General features: G+C 49.8%; 1 protein-coding gene across 10 annotated transcripts in view; it reads left to right on the top strand.

The window, feature by feature from the left end:
* SHANK2 (SH3 and multiple ankyrin repeat domains 2) overlaps window positions 1-11,269 on the top strand; it is a 688,443-nt gene extending 677,174 nt beyond the window's left edge. For 8 of the 10 annotated variants that reach the window (XM_037734000.1, XM_017515880.2, XM_037733996.1 and 5 more), the window contains one exon: window positions 7,259-11,269. In XM_037734000.1, coding sequence (XP_037589928.1) covers window positions 7,259-7,829 — 571 coding nt within the window. In that variant the 3' untranslated portion in view covers window positions 7,830-11,269. The remainder of the gene's footprint in view (window positions 1-7,258) is intronic. The other 2 variants (XM_037733995.1, XM_037733999.1) reach the window with 2 other exon arrangements.
* The last annotated feature ends 4,089 nt before the right edge of the window (window positions 11,270-15,358 follow it).

Below are 15,358 nucleotides of genomic sequence, written 5' to 3'. Positions count from 1 at the left end.
TCAAGGATGACATGGAATTTGCAGGCGTCTTACAAATACACTAACGAAAGAAAGACGATTAAGTAGTTCTCTTTAGTACATAATGTTAAAAGAGAAAATGTGTATCATGCTAGAGGCATGTCTCGGGCCTGATCTGAAAACACCCTGCCAAGAATGGAAGTGTCAGTTCTGAGAAATGTGTTCCGGGACCACCTGGCCTAATTATTCCAGGAGGTAATCTCATCTTTGATCTCAAACTGAATCAAGTGAGGGAAACTGTGGTTTGGGAAAGGAAGAGTGAGTGAGTCTTCATGAAGAGTCAGTGGTCCCTCCTCAGTAGAACGCCAAGGCAACAGCTGCCAGCCCAGAGGTTTCCTCACCTGACAGCACCGCACACTGGGGGTCCCCGCACAGGAGCCAAGGCCGCAGAAGCTCGGAGCCGGAAGCTCCTCAGGTGCAGGCCCGGGAGACAGACTGGACGTTCAGGCTTGGAATCACAGCCCAGCCTCACAGTCTTCTGAGTTCACTGGTCAGGAGTTCACTGAGCTACTTTCTACAGGCCTCATACCAGTCTGAGGTGAGAGAATAATGAGAAATACACCAACAAGGATGCCTGGGCCCTCAGAGTAGGGCAGCAATTCTGTCACTAATCATTCACTCAACAAATAGGGATTGCCTTTATGTGCCAGGCACCATGCTGTGCCCAGATTCATCGCTGAACAAGAAAACATCCCAGGTCTCCCTCCCTTTGGGGAGCTCAAATTCTCAAGAGAAATGGACAACAAATAATAAGAGAAACCCAAAGTGTGACAAATGCCACAAAGGAACCACGACATGCTAGCGGGTTGAGTGACCAGTGCAGAAAGGGCTGGCTATGATGCACTAACAGGTCACAGTGACCACCTGCAGAAGAGAGCCATGGTATAGTAGCAGGTTACAGTGACCATGTGCAAAAAGGGACTGACACTCTGCAAGGAAATGGCATTTGAATGACCAGAAATGTAAATAGGAGCCAGCATGAACCAGGAGTGGAGCATCCCAGGCACGGGGCGGAGTACAAGGCCCTAAGGCCGGAAAGCACCTTCCATGCTCATGAAACCACAGCCAGTTACAAGGGGCTTGCAGACCATGGGCATGAGCTAGATCGAGTTCCAGATATGGCTATCTGCAGAGGGCTTCCACAAAGGCTCAGCATGCCCAGACTTTGTTTCCTGAAGATGGCCCAGGCAGCTGTGTGATAAGCTGAATCCAATGGTGACACAGGGAGGCTGCTGTGGGAGCATAGGGGCCTACACTCTGGAGACAAATAGGTAGACTCAGGAATAAATGCCTAAGGAACCAGCTTGCCTAACTTATATGCTTTGATCCAAAACAAACCTGCTATGACCCAGGAGCCCCAGGTGTCATTTGCTGCCCCCCCCCCAGCTTTATTGAGAGATAATTTACACATACCAGGTGCCGATTGTAAAGTCAGATAAATCTTAAGTTCTTTACCATCACTTCCATGGCAGAGATCAGCTTCACATTCATTCTTTGTATGGCTTCTGCTAGAGGGCATGGCCTATGAAAGTTCCCCAGAGTCCCCTCTAGGTCGCAAGCCCTTTGCAGTGAGGGGGTCCAGAAGGGACCTCAAGATTGGCCTTCATTTCTCCATGGGATGGATGGGCTTGAGGGAGATGTCTCCTGTGAAACTCCAGGTCCCAGAGGCCTCTGAGGGGGTTCAGACTACCTGGGGTGTGAGCTCAGGTGGGCACTCAAGTTGCAGCTTTCCCCCCGAGGCCCCGCCCGCTGCCTCACAGCACGTGTCTCCCTTTGCCAAGGCCTCCAGTCCTTCCTGGGCTCTCTGCAGTATTATCCTGACAGCATCTTGATTTTCAAACAAATCACTTTGCGTTGCTAGAAATTATCTCTTCCCAGCTGAATCCAGAGCACAGACTGCTTCAAAACTGACTCGGTACTAGAAGTGGCCTCAGTGTTTTCAGCACCTCAGTGCCACCAGGGTGGTTTGAGGGTTTCCAGGCCCTGATGGAAACGTGAAGGTGATGTCAGCAAATGAGACTGTGGATGACTGGAGCACTAGTCAAGTTGTGTGTCCACGGGGGCTGGTACTCATGGGAGTTGGGCGAGGATGAATGGGAATGCCTCGTCCTTGCCCATCAACAGGCGGATCTCAAGCCAGAGTCTTCCTCCCCATGTGGACATGAGGCCCGTTTGGCAAGAGCATATCACAGGATGAATCTCCCTTCCCAAGAGCTGGGCACCTTCTTTATTTTAGCTGCAAACCTCCCAGTGTGAAGACCTGGATTCCTGGTGGAACTGTGGCAGAGCCTCAGGCTGCCTGCCTGCCTCCCAGGTCTGGCTATGAAACTCGGTCAAGTCACTTAACTTCCTGATCTGGGAAAAGGATGTATTATCCATCAACAGTTGAGTCAACAATCATTTATTGCACCCCTGTTCTGGGCCAGGCCTCAAGGACTGAAACTTGACCAGGATCCCCCTTGTGGTACTCAGAGCCATGGGTGAGGTGGAGGCCTGGCAGCTGCTGAGACACACAAAGCATGGCACAGGTGAGCAGTGTGGGCTCCAGTCCCCACACCCAGGCCTTGGGGAAGCTAGGTAAGGACTTAGTGCCCCCAGTTCTGTCTCTTCAATGCTCTGCTTATCAGGAGGCTATAAAGATGGGATAAATGAGAAAGCAGTTTGGATATCGGTGCTATTTTCAGGCAAGATGGGGGCTCATCTCTAAAACACAGAGGTGTGGGGGGTGTGCTGGGGAGAACATGTGTTGACAGGCTCCCAGCCCAGCCCCAGTGCTGGCCAGACCCAGCAGGCCCTTGACAGGTGGCTGGTGGGAGGGACAGAACCAGCATGCCTAATCAGCATCACTGACCAGCCTCTGGCCCATGTTCAGCTACAGTTAAAGAGCAAATGACCCCAGCTATGCCAGAGGCTGAGGCAGGAGGATCACTTGAGGAGGTCAAGGCTGCAGTGAGCTATGACTGTAGCATGACCCTGTCTCCAAAAAAAAAAAAAAAAAGCCAAATTGAATTTGTAAACAGTGAAAAAGCCACTTGCATCTTTACTTCCCCCACCCCAATTAACTTGTGCTGACTGATGAAATAACAGCGCCTCTTTGAGTGTCTCAATTACCTTGAGGTTTTTTTTTTAATTCTCACATTTCTAAACGGATTTGATTGATTTAAAAGGCAGGGCAGACAGTGGTGACCTGGTGAGGAGTTGGGTGTGAGTGTATATATGTGTCTGTGTTCTAAATCAGGGCAGCAGATTCCTGTGTATTCTGACCGGGAACCCAGCAGTTGCTTAGCAACATAACCATCTGTGCAACCAGGAAGATCCAGTGAATACCATCAATGTGATTAACCAATAGAGTGAAGCTGCTGAGGAGGGCAGGGCGGACAGCCCAGGGCTAACATTTTCTAAAGTGATGTTGGGCAGGGCACTGGCAAGCCCAGGCATATGGCCACATCTGACAGCACCGTGATTAGCCACTGGACTGTCATCTCATGATGCAGACTTGAAGCAAAGCACTCGTCCTGTTGGGGCGCCCTCCCCCACCAGGAATGTTCGTTCATCCTCCCTACGCTGCAGGAAAGACAGCTCAGGCACCATAAGCTGCTCCTCAGTGGGCTTCAGGCAGGGGCAAACGTCACTCCAGTGCCACGATTTTCTTTCATGTCTCCTGGTTATATTTCTTCTTTGTAAGTGGTTATATTATCCCAAGCCAAAGAAGAAGGCAAGGTTGTGAGTTTCCATGCTCCCTATGAAAGTGATGCCACGTTGATGTTTCAGCTCTGGGCAGGCCGTGGCGGCCAGAGGGACCACCACGGATGGGCTCTCAGCCAGAGTCTGCCCCACTGCCTTCATTTCATCTGTCGAAAGCAGCTTCTTTCTGTTTCTTTCTTTCTCGTTCATTCATTTTGCAGTGTTGTCTCAAGTCATTCCATTTGTCATTTTCATTTGCTCCCATGACCGGTGTTAACAGAAGAGGGTCGTGCTGAAGGGACGTAAGTGCCACCTGATGCGCAGCGTGACCCCGTGTGTGCCACTCTCACGCTCCCACTGCCCACTGAGGTGTGTGCAGAGCCTCCTCTTCGCTTCCTAACCACACACATAGCTGCCTGCACAGCCTTTCCTCACAAAAACTAAGATCGATCCCAGTTACCTGGGAACAGCTGGGTATTTTCCCAGTGAGGGCGGCACTGAGGTGACCCTCAAAAACCACCCAGGTGTGAAGCAGGGGCTCTCACTCTGGGGGAATCACCTGCCTGGTGATTCCCAGGCCTGGTGAGCACCAAGGCCAGAACCCAGCCGTGCTGCCATGGGGGAGCTGCCCGGAGTCAGGGCTGCAGGCACAGTCACCATGCAGTCCGCTTTAGCAAAATCACCTGGAGACCAGAACTTTACCTCAGCTACCCCCTCCTCCTCCTCTAGTCTTCCGTGGGCACGTGTCATATTGTAAGATGTTTTCCCATTTTATAGAAAACACTCCCTGTGCCCCAAGGTCCTTGGCCCTAATTAACACCCCAAATCACCTCTGAATACAGTGGCTTTCAACTTACCCATTATTTGATTTAAATCATCTTGGCTTGATTGTTTTATCAGCATGGACAAATAAGCCTTCCCCAGAACGTGTGTACTTGTGAGTCTGGAACCAACACAGAGAAAGAGGCCACAGCACCGCCAGTTTTAAGTGCTCATGTTGCAACTGGAGCTGGTCTTTCTACCCTGGTCTTACTACCAGAGAGAGGAATTTACAGATTACTTCGTGTATCCTATGTCCACAGCCCACCTCTCTGTTGAGAATCTAAACTGAGATACTAGAGAGTGCTGGCCCCTCCCCGCTGCTGTGAAGCCCTGCTGGGCTCTGATTTCTTGATCGTGAGTAACTGGGCCCAGAAACAGTGGAGGAAACAGTCTCACCTGCCTTATGCCTGTTGGTGTAATCAGTACAACCAAGACCAGCAAGCCACCACGGGGGTGGGAGCAGATTCTACATGGGGATGCCTGGTGTGTAACATCTCACACTCAGGGGCGCCCAGCTCTCTGGGAAATAGCACGTGAACACCCTATGGGTGGACAGGGTCCCTGGCCCAGCAGTGCACCACCAGACCCTGCAAACACTTCTCACTGCTGGATTGAAGGCCAAGTCCACAGCACAGACCCCTTTCAGACTTGCAACTCCTTTCTCACTATGGACTAGTCCACCTTCTATGTAACAGTGACTAACCTGAAGTGGGGCAGTGTCCCACAGCTTAGGGGCACCTAGGTAACTGATGGGTGGTTTCGCCCAAATATACATCCATGGTAAAGAAAGGGAAAAGAAAGACTGGAGACAGACTGGACCAGCAGCAGGGCTGTCTCCCGCTCACTCCCTTTGCTTTCAGCTCTGGAGGGTTCGGGGCCATTAGCTTTGTGCACGCCCTGGAATGAAAACCACGGCCTAACCAAGTGACCTCTAAGGTTCAGTGTCTCTCAGTGTCTGGGGAGATTGTTAATTGCAGACACCTGGTCCCCACACACAGCACTCCTGCTTCCAAAGCTTTAAGACAAGCTCAGGAGTCCTCACTGCCTACCAGTGTCCCAGGTGGTTTCTATGACAGGTCTGTGGGCTCCTCTTTGGGAAGTGCTGCTCTAAGTGGTCAGCCATTGAGCTCCAAAGATGGCCCCAATGCAAGTGGATGAACTAGCCCCCAGCAGACAGGCATGGGCTTCAGTCCTGCCCTCCAGGGAGGCTCCCCACACGGCAGCATCTCTGCTGTTCGCAGCTCTTCCCCATCTCGCCCGTGACGCTTTCACTGAGATGCTGCAGCCCACCATGTCACACCAGTGCACGCCTCCCACTCTCCAGAGCCCCTCCACCCAGGCTAACCCACCACATAGGAGGGAGAGGAGCCCACTTCATGTGGGAAGACATGGAGACGGGAGAAAAACACACCCAAGCTGGCATATGGCAGAGCCAGGGATCCAGCAGACACCTCTCAAGTCCAGGTCTCGAGGAGAGAGCTGTGGTAGGATGGATCTTTTCAGAAGCGGTGGGTGGGCTGTCCATATCTATGTGAATGAGCCCAGAAAGCAATAGACCCACACGTCTCGCCCCTCCCCAGTGGCTGTAGCTTTCCTAGGGGCAGTGGGATGAACGGGCCTTCAGGTGAGCACAGTAAAACATGCACCAGGCCCAGAGCGGCAGTTGTTCTCTAGGTGTGGAGAGCACCTGCCACAGGCCTTGGCCAAAGCCTGTGAGGGTGCAGCATGTGAAATGCCACCTCCATGTGGGCAAGCGTGAGCACTGGGGCTTCTCTGACACTGAGATGGGACCTCCTGCCTATGCGAGTCATCTGGCCACCTCCCTGGGACCAGTAAAGGTTGGAGCTGGAAAAGTCATCCTGCCTGACCTGAGCTCCGAGGGCTTCACCTGCCCAGCCAGAATGGCAAGGCACAGGGGTCCCTTGGGGATGCCCATGGCCACCCTGGGAAGATGAGGCGGCTTGCCCATTCTGCTTTTCAGTAAGGACCGTATGTCATACCACTGAGCCTCTCACATGAAAGGGGCTAAAAATAACACAGTGCACCCCAGCTCCTTCTGCAACAAAACCACCACTTGGTGGGTGCTGGATGGTGTCACCTCAGAAAGGTGAGCTCGGGCCACACAAGCCACGCCCTGCTATCTGGGTTTCCAAGTAATCTCAAACCCTGAGTGCCCCACGTAGTTACAGGGGTTCCAGTTACTGAAAGGGGCCACCTGGGAAGGATCTGCCCTGCTCTTGTCCATTTACCCAAAAACCCAAAGGCTGCCAGGTAGCTGAGAGGGTCCTCTCCTCCAGGTGTGTTCCCTCTCACCTGCTGAAGTGGAGGCACTGGTGATGTTACCCAGCACGTTCCACCCAGGGGACAGGACTCCACGCTGGCCCTGTCTCCATGCCCTCTTTGAGGGACCCCTTCCAAGTGCCTCAGTGGCCACCCTGCTGAGGGCCCCCCAGCCCTGCCTCCTAGCACAGGCAGGTCCCCCAGCTCCTCTGTCCCAGCTGAAGTGAGTGGACTGACGTGGTGTGCTCTGGTGTCTCAAACTCTGCTCTGGCTCCTTTCCCCCCTCCCCCACTCTGGCATGGCAAATCATTTATTTGTTCACTGCCAGTGCATCTGCCACTAGACACTCTGGCATGGTTTGGGCGTCTCCCTCGCCTTCCTTGGTGATCTGCACCCAGCTGCCCTGACTCGGTGACCTGTCTTGTGATGGTTTTCTCTGCTGTTGCTGTTTCAGAAGCCCGGAGATCATGAGCACCATCTCAGGTACACGGAGCACGACGGTCACCTTCACTGTTCGCCCCGGCACCTCCCAGCCCATCACCCTGCAGAGCCGGCCCCCCGACTATGAAAGCAGGACCTCAGGAACAAGACGTGCCCCAAGCCCTGTGGTCTCGCCAACGGAGATGAACAAAGAGATCCTGCCCGCCCCCCTGTCTGCTGCCGCCGCCTCTCCTTCTCCCACTCTCTCAGATGTCTTTAGCCTTCCAAGCCAGCCCCCTTCTGGGGACCTATTTGGCTTGAACCCAGTGGGACGCAGTAGGTCGCCATCCCCCTCGATACTGCAACAGCCAATCTCTAATAAGCCTTTTACAACTAAACCTGTCCACCTGTGGACTAAACCAGACGTGGCCGATTGGCTGGAAAGTCTAAACTTGGGTGAGCATAAAGAGGCCTTCATGGACAATGAGATCGATGGCAGTCACTTACCAAACCTGCAGAAGGAGGACCTCATCGATCTTGGGGTGACTCGAGTCGGGCACAGAATGAACATAGAAAGGGCTTTGAAACAGCTGCTGGACAGATAAGGACGGCTGCTCTCCACCTCGCAGACTGCTCTTGTTATAAGTAGAGATGGGCTCGTGCTGAAACATCTGAATGCCAAGCGAAGTCTGTGAGCGTCAACCCCACTCCATGGGTTTGTCTCCTGGTACCCAAAGAAATACTGAGTTGTGTCCACAGCATGGCTGGGTCCTAAGACCCCTGGTTGCCATGTGGGTGTCTGAGGCAGTTTCTGTCAAACATGGGACAAGGGGAGAGAGTTTTTCTAACATGAAACGAGATTCCCAGCCTGCCGCCCAGCATGCAGGTGGCCTCGCTTTGCTGGGTCCGAGAGGCTCCCCGTCGATTTTGCACGGGATCCTAGCTCTTATAGGCAGACACCAGTGCACTCTAGATACCTCCTGAGACCTCCGTCCTATGCTTTCCGGGCAGCTGTCACCACCCCAGGCCCCGGCGCAGGCCCTTCCTCAGTCCTGTGGCCTCTCGGAGGACACCTGATGCTCACCTACCCCTCTCTCTCCTGCACTCAGCTTGCAGTGAGATGCTCCCAGACGCATTTGTCCCGTGCCCTGCCTTGGGCCTGAGAGGTAGAGAAACTTTTTCCTACAGATTCTTTTCCCCACTCCTCCTGTGTTTTGCATTCATGGCTCCTTGGCCATGAAGTTCCTGGCAGTGCTGGGAGTTTGGATGGGATCGTGCCCAGCTTTGCTATGCTTGCTTTATTTCTGCAAGTCTATTAACATAATTCCAAGGTGGCCAAGCATTTGTCACATGGAGTTAGTCAAAGCACAAAGTCACGATTCCACAATGAAGGGGAGACCTGGCCGTCGGAGCCAGCCAGTGTGCAGCTGCCCACGCTCCAGGTCTCCAGGACAAGAGAGCAGTTGTCTGCCAGGAGCACCCATCCAGGATGGAGAGCAAGGGCTTCTCTGCCTCTCAGAATTCTTTTTAATTGAAGATGTCTTGAGCTCTGCAAAGATCAGAGCAGGTGAGCATCCACTTTGACATGAAGGACAAGAGGACACACAGCTCATGGCAGGTACATTGCAGCTGCCAGTGAGACAGCGTCTCTGCTGGGAGCTGGGCGGGCACAGCGTCCCTCAGTTCTGTGCCCAGCCAAGGGTGAGCATCTCTGCTGGGACAGTCCTTTTGCTCTCGGAGGCCAGGGAAGATGGTACTTAGAGGCTTTCCCCTACTGCTCTGGGTGTCCAGGAATCCCACCAGTTTGTCTTAACAGTACAACAGCTTCTTTGAGGACCCAGTGGGTATGGAGTATAGACAGATCCCAGGATTGGGAACAGAAGGTGGGCGGCAGGATCAGAGTGAAAGCAGAGGCATGAGGAGAGGAAAGCAGGGAGGTCTCCTGGGCTGCCAGGCCAGCCTCTCTGGCAAGGCTTTCTTGAGCCCTGCCCCTTTCTTTCCCCGGAGTCCCTCCACCCCATAACAATACCTCGAATTTCCAAAAGAGGTTACCAGATGCACCTGGGCCGCAAAACACCCAGTCAGGCTTCCAGCACATTCTCCCCCATTTGGAGGATACTCGAATGTCAGGTTTTTGGTTTTATTATGATTTCAGAACTAGCTCAGCCCATCTCTAATTATAAAACATGGTTTTTTTTTTTTTGTTTTGTTTTTTTTTTCTTTTTTTCTTGATTAGGTCTGGAACAGCTCTAGAATGAACACATAAAATTTAGCAATTTAAAATCTCTTTCTTTACTGCAAGTTTAAATAGTTGTACAGATAGTTTATAAGCACAATATTTTAAGAAAAAAAAGTGGCTGGTCTACTAGGCAGCCTTTGTGCCACTTCAGTGCTAGAAAGTTAAAGAAAAAAACTTTTGTGATTTAATAATACTATTTCTGTGGAATAATTATAAAAGTATGACCTTTTTAAATCAACCTTATTTGGATGCATCTGAACCAGCAGAGCTGTGTTATATTTTCTATCTTTGCTAGAACTTCGTCATTGAAGGACAATTTCTTCAAAGTGATTACAATTCACAATGCAGCAGTTTCTCCAAAAACAAAATACACACCACACACACATGCTTTCCCAGCCACACACCGATTTGGAAACCAAGCTTTTGGACCTTCTGTTCCAAAACCCTTTGCAGGTCAATCTTTATATTTCAAATGATCCAATCCAGCTTGAAATCAATTGAATATTAAGGCACTTTGCTTCTGTGTGCTTTGTTTTTCCATTGTGAGATGGATGAGTATTACTCTAGAGAAATGTCAAGACAGGCTACCACAGGTGGCCTGCTGAGGCTGCCCTGTATTTTAGAAAATGTAAAAATGGTGGTCTGGCCATTAATTTGTCTTCCATTTGATGATACTGCAAAATTCCGTGAGTCCATCCCTTTGCCATGGCGCTTTCCCTGGGCCTACAGTTGGTATTACCTCTGTGCGCAGGGCCAGGCAGAACACTAGCTCGGAGAGTAAACCGCTGGCAGACGATAACCAGTCACAACTCAGTGACTTCAGTTTGTTGAACTTTGGCAGCCAGTTGGTGAGGGCCAGATGTTATTCCCTTTCTTAAAGAGACTCCAAGCCACATGCCACTAACCACAAGCAAGCTGGCTGCAAGAGTACAGAGCTGATAACATAGTTTATTTTTACATCATCTTATTATGTAGAAGTAATAGACCTATCAGAACCTGCACTTACCACAAATAAACATGTCACCAAGATAAATCGGTCTCTATCTCTATTTGCTTATTTTGCTACTGAAAGCAATAGTTCCTCATTCAAATCACCACCCACTGTTCTCCCCCTTTGGGACATGTTAGGACCAGGCCCTATTCCATGCCCCTCTTTAATGGTGGAACAAATGTTAAACTGCTCATCTAAAGATCACGTTGATATTATTCCAAGTTTTAAGATCAACTTTTGTTACATACTGTAATTTAAATAATAAACTGCATTTACATGCCTAGTTTCTGTAATATTGTGTATACAAAACCCAAATCTCTCAAAATGTAAATTATGTATACCTGCCAAGATACCTTTTCCAGGGTGTCTGTGCACATTTTACGTTAATTCACATAATATAAAAATGACTCAATGTGACTGTTGATTTGATGAACTTTACATATCACAAAGTGAATTATTTGTGATACTTTAGTTAATAAAATGGTAAATTTTTTTCTCAGTTATTGAACAAGCAAGCATTACCCAGTTGATCTGGCAATGACTTTTTGTGTGTAGGCCACAATATTGATTTTCCCATTAACAATTTTTTTTTTGTTTTTTAAATACTAATATGTTTCACACTATAGTTTGTGTAACGACATGTGTTCGCATTATCTATGTTGCTGTTACTTTCGTGCTTTTATTCTTTTTAGACTTTATAAAAAAAAAAAAAAAAAAAAAACTCCTGTAATTTGCACTTTCTCCCAATCCTTAAATCTCTTGTATGGCAACCAAAATTACTGTAAAAAAAAAAATAAATATACTATTGCACTAAGGTTGTGGTTCTGATTGCAAACAGTGAACACTGTCTGAATTAAACAAAAAGCTGCCCAACTTGCAATCTAATGTAGGTTATCTCAAGTATTGTGGCCAGCTCTGCCTCTCTAAAACTGACCAGAAAATCTCTCTCATCGAGTAAAAAGGCTCCTGTCACTGAGCTAATTTGTCTCAATTTATCAATGGAAACATGTATGTTATTTCAGAATTATGCAAAACGTCAAAATCTGCTTCTGTGGCCACTGTCACAGGTGTGGAGCTAAGACTTGGGTTTTCCTTTTGTTCTGGGTGGAAGCAGGGGTGCTGGGGAGGGCCAGCCAGATCTGGACCCCTCCTCCAGTCTCCCCACACCCCAGCGGTGTGTCTTCTACCCATAAGGCCATGGGAGTGGCAGAACTGGGCCGCCTCTCTGGTTTACAAGCAAGTCACATGCTAAGGCTTGGAGCAAGAGAGAACTTGTGTCTATTGGCAAAGAACTAAGCCAGGAAGACATGGGCCATCCCTCCACTTTAGGGAAGCATATTTTAAACCTAAACATTGAGCCTCTTCTTTGGCCTCACCAGTGAAAACCTGTTTGTTGTCTTTAGTTCCTAAAATTTCTTCTACTTTGGCACATTTCTCCAACTGAGCAGCAGCCACTATGCTTCCATGTTCACGAAAAATCCCAGTCCTCACATCTTTTGTAGTTCACCCTCAAGCTCTCCCGCTTCACCATCCAATAGTTTCTCCCAAACCTTGACATCCCCTTAGATTTTGTTTCCAATGGTTTCTTCCAGACCGCTTTCCCTAGATGAATACATTAGTTTATCTTACTAGGAAACTTATTGGAAGATTTTTTCTTTTACTTGAAATTGGAGGCATTTTAGTAACTGGGGAATTGGAATGTGTTTCTGTATCTGTAGACACCCATGTACCCATGCAAGTAGGTGAACATTCCACAGTGGCTGGGTGACCATAGCAGCTGCATGCAGACAGGACTGCCCATGCTTTGTGGGGAATCAGAGAATTTCCAAACTTGTTTCTCAGACTTCCGCAGATCCGATCACTTTGATTTCTAATCCATGCTGTATTGGTGATTTTATCGTTCCTGTAACTTGTTTTGCATTCCACAGTCTTTACCGTTTTATGTTCAAAATTACAACAATCCCTGTCCATTGCTTCCACTCTGGAACTCTTTGTTCATGGCGATTTTGAAACTTTAATATGAGCCTTCAAATAAACACAGAAAAGAAAAAAAAGGAAAAAATAAAGTGTGTGCCTTGGGTGTTTTGAACCTGATCTGCATAAAACCATATTGTATTCAAATGCTGTATCTTTCATGAAAGGATAAATATATCTTCAATGTATTAATGTAGCTGATAAAATAGTTATAGTGCCTTGTTTTCTGAACTGAGAAGCCCATATCAATGCACAACGTAAAGAAAGAACGGTTCGAGCTATGAAATGTTGAGGACACCTACACGTGATTCTGGAGCCTTTCTCATCATAAGACTGTGGAAAATACACAGTCGTTTAAGTTAAAAATAAAAAGTAAATTGAAATAAGATTGTGTTATCAATTAATTTTCCATTAAAAGTGCTCTCTACTGTATCATTTTCAGTATTTTCATTCAACTAAAATACAAAACGTATCTGAGGATTTTCACGGAAAGGAGAAAAGACAGGTTAACCACAGGAGCCCTGGGCTCTCCAACCTCCTCCCCTTGTGCTGTGCTGCCCCCTGGTGGTACTGATTGGTAATGCTTATTGAAGCCATCAATATCAATCATCTAAACATTTTGTGATAAATACACACAAATTCATTTTTAGTGACTGAGGTCACTCATGGCAGGAAAACCATTTCCATTTTTCACAAGTGAAAGTGGCAATATGTGTGGTTTTCTTTCCACAGAAAAACGATGTGAGAAGTCCATCAGTATCATTCTTGTCTCGATGCTATTGTGCTCTATTTGCTTGAAATGCAAAGCTCCCCTGGGCAGCCTCTGCCTTTCTAGAGGATGGGCCTGGGGTGGTGTGAGCATATTAGGGCTGCCATCTGCCTGCAGGACCAGAATAGTCACAGTAACAGTGAGCGTTTGTGGGACTCCAGCCAGATGGGAGTGGCAGCAGCCCCATCTTCTTGGGGACCCCCGCAAGCAGGCCCCAGAGGTTGTGGAGGCAGGGCACTGCCACGGGCTGTCCTGCCACACACATCTCTCAAGGGAGCAAGGAGCTACTCAGATCCAGAACTCCCCACTGTGCCCACTGAGCTCACAGACCATTACTGGTGCGGCCATTTACCAGCCAGAAGACGACCACTGGAGTCCAGATTGTGTAGTTTCAAGCAACAATGCAGCCAATCCATCCAGAGCTGCAACGTGGTCAGGGAGAGGCAGCCAAATCTTCTCGGCCGCCCTGTTCCACGTGTGCTGCTGTCTCCGCTCCAAATACCAAGCAAGTGTCTGAGAGCCAAAGGAGGGGCCCTGGCACTGCCCACAGCCACTGGATAAGACCTGGCAGCCGGGCCTTAGACCCCTGTGAGGTGGGAGCCACAGAAATGGCTGGTTCACAGGACTGAGTGTGGAGAACCCTCACCAGCCACCTGCATCTGGGGACCCACATCTCCAGCGCAGTGCTCCTGGAAGGCAAGCCATCCTGCCGTCGCCTACCTATGGTCATCTCTGCCCAAGATGACTGCAAAAATAGAATCAGTTGTGTTCTCCAAACCAGAACCCAGGGAGTAGGAATAACACGTAGCCCTCGAAGCCCCACGGAGGTGGCCACAAGCACAAGCGTTCTGTGTGTAGCTAAGAGGCAGTACAGGGTGGAAACCACTCAGCCTACCCAGTGCTCTCTGGGCCAGGCACCGTTCAGAGCACTGTACCCACCAAGTGTCTAACAGCCTTGTGAGGTAGCAACTAAGACCCCATTTCCCAGATGAGGAAACTAAGTCTTGCTGAGGTCCACAGCTAGTGGAGAAGCAGAGGTTGGTGTGTGGCTTCCCAAGTCTATCTACAGGCAAGAGAACCCAGCCCAGGGCCTTGGGAACCACTGCTAGCTCAGAACCTGCCCCGCCCACAGGGTGCTGCTTCTCCCTGGTCCCTCTGATGTCATGTGGGCAGGGCCAAGAATCCAGGAGGCGGGGCAAGGGGGGAGCTCCTTCCAGCTGAATCACCTCAGGGTTGTGGAAACAGGAGACTGAATTCGGTGGCAATCTGGTTACCTTAAGTCACTACACTAGGATCAAGAGTACCAAGACCTAGGAACCCGTTTTTCAGAGAAAGGACTCAACATCTATAAAGTCCCCTTCGCTTAGAGGGCCTGTGACACATGGATCCACTTTAATTCCCACAAGAATCCCATGAGGTAAGTATAATCAAGGTGACTGTCCCCTTTTCTCACGAGGACACTGAGGCTCAGAGAACCAGCTGCCACTGCCCATGGCCTCCAGGCAGCTACACAAGTTATCTCCAGACTGTGAGCCCTCGCCACGGGGGCAGAGTTGCCCGAGGCCCGTCCTTCTCAGGTCCTCCGTGAAGCCTTCCTCTTGTGGCTATGAACTGCCCACAGCACCCCCAACATGTGCTTCTGTGGCCTCAGCCAGCTGGACCCCATTTCTGTGGCATGCAACCACCATGTGACATAGCTCCTAGCCCCCACGAGGCGATGTGTTTTCTCCCACAGCCCACAGCCTCCCTCTGCCAGTCAGAACTGGGGCAGCCCCTTCCTCTCCCTCCACTGTCACCCCCATTGGCCGAGAAGAAAGGCCGAGCTAATGAAATATGAGATAGGGGGTCTCACAGCTATCCAGAGAGCCTGGAGGCGGCTTACCAGACCCACACAGCTGTGACACTCCACTTAATGCCAAGGGGATGTCAAGCTGCCCGCCTGGCCTTGGAGCCACCTGGGAGAGCTAAGAAAGGCTCCATCTTCACAAGTGGGAGTTTATACAAGGTGACTACAAAGGCTCTAGGGAAAACCACACAGCCTGAGACCTTTAGCACCCAGCACACTTCCTGGGAAAGATGTCTTCCTCACCGAAAGGCATGGGACCAGCTTTCTCCGGCAGCCCCCAGGAGGGCTAAGTGGAGAGTGTGGTGGGAAGGAAGG

This window comes from Cebus imitator, unplaced genomic scaffold, assembly GCF_001604975.1.
Source record: "Cebus imitator isolate Cc_AM_T3 unplaced genomic scaffold, Cebus_imitator-1.0 Scaffold563, whole genome shotgun sequence".
Taxonomy (NCBI): domain Eukaryota; kingdom Metazoa; phylum Chordata; class Mammalia; order Primates; family Cebidae; genus Cebus; species Cebus imitator.
Note: the sequence above shows the minus strand (reverse complement) of the source record. Positions and strands in the feature narration are given on the sequence as shown.